The 1,241-nt window shown below is 44.1% G+C and overlaps 1 protein-coding gene across 1 annotated transcript in view; it reads right to left on the bottom strand.

The window, feature by feature from the left end:
- Positions 1-286: 286 nt before the first annotated feature.
- LOC119569397 (CLIP domain-containing serine protease 14D-like) overlaps positions 287-1,241 on the bottom strand; it is a gene marked incomplete at its 5' end in the record, with an annotated part of 2,358 nt that continues 1,403 nt past the window's right edge. The window contains 2 exon segments of the mRNA XM_037917577.1: positions 287-614; positions 917-1,036. Coding sequence (XP_037773505.1) covers positions 301-614; positions 917-1,036 — 434 coding nt within the window.

A 1,241-nucleotide genomic window follows, 5' to 3' on the forward strand; every position in this document is an offset into this window, starting at 1 on the left:
TAGGGAGTGTCGATATAAAAATGAATTAGATACGGGTTTTAAAACTGAAAAAAATTTTCCAGCCAAATTTAAGGGTGATTGAAAATAGAATAGGAGACTATAGTTCTATTCCATCAAGATCTTTTTAAAGGCACATCACATGTTTTTAATAGCTTTTAAGGAGCATGAAGTCTAAATGATATATTACTTATTAAATAAATCATATCACAAATATCTTTTCGCTTTTAGTTCATTGCCTGTCTGAGATGTATATATATTTTTTTTTATTATTTTTTCAATATCCGGCGGCTTCACCAGTAGTTAGGGCCTCAGGTTGGAGAGGATCCAGGACAGGTGGTGGTGGACGTTCGTGAACAGCGTCTGCGTATTCGGGGCGCCACATACCCTAGGCCCTTTGCTGGTGATGCCCAAGACGTACCACCTCGTCCTCATGCGATTGTCGATCATAAGAGGGCCCCCCGAGTCCCCCTTGCACGTAAATGGGCCCTCGCCGCCCGCACAAAGGGTGGACGAAGGGTCAGGGTACCTCTGCTGGAGGGCATCACAAAAGGGCGTTGGCGTGAGGGGCACCTGAGCCTTCTGCAGCACGGTCGGCAGCTGGGCGTTGAAAGGGTCTGAGGAAGAGACCATGTGGGCAGATGGAAATGCCGTGATGATGATAATGATTAAATAGAATGAAATAAAATAAAATAGAAATTAATATAAAAAAACAACTAGAAACCATGAAATAGCAAACATAAATAATAGGGGAAACAGTGATTACAGAATCACAGGGAAGCAACGATGAAACTCAAATAATAATCAGCAATTTACAACGTTACCGATCCTTCTATAACACTATTTTACTACGAGGTTTCTACTTATTAATCAATAATTATTGTGTTTAATAACAGCCCCTTAAAGGCAGGTTGCTCACCTCCCGAGACGGAGCCCCAGCCAGCGATCCAGCCCCAGTCACGAGAGTTATGAAGGGCGTCAGTGCTGCCACCGAGCTCTCCTTCAGGATCCAGAGGGAGGCAGATCGGGTATATCTGGGCTGAGGAGAAAGATTCTGAAAACAGTCAAGGCGAAGGGGATGGATGGGCTAACATTCGTGTGAGTCTGAGTTGTACTGAGAGAGAATACGTGGACACAAACTCACACGCGCGCGCGGCTGGTTTTTTTCTTCTTCTTTCTTTTTTCTTCTGTGTATGTGTGTGTGTGTGTGTGTGTGTGTGTGTGTGTGTGTGTGTGTGTGTGTG

Source organism: Penaeus monodon, unplaced genomic scaffold (assembly GCF_015228065.2).
Source record: "Penaeus monodon isolate SGIC_2016 unplaced genomic scaffold, NSTDA_Pmon_1 PmonScaffold_14829, whole genome shotgun sequence".
NCBI lineage: Eukaryota > Metazoa > Arthropoda > Malacostraca > Decapoda > Penaeidae > Penaeus > Penaeus monodon.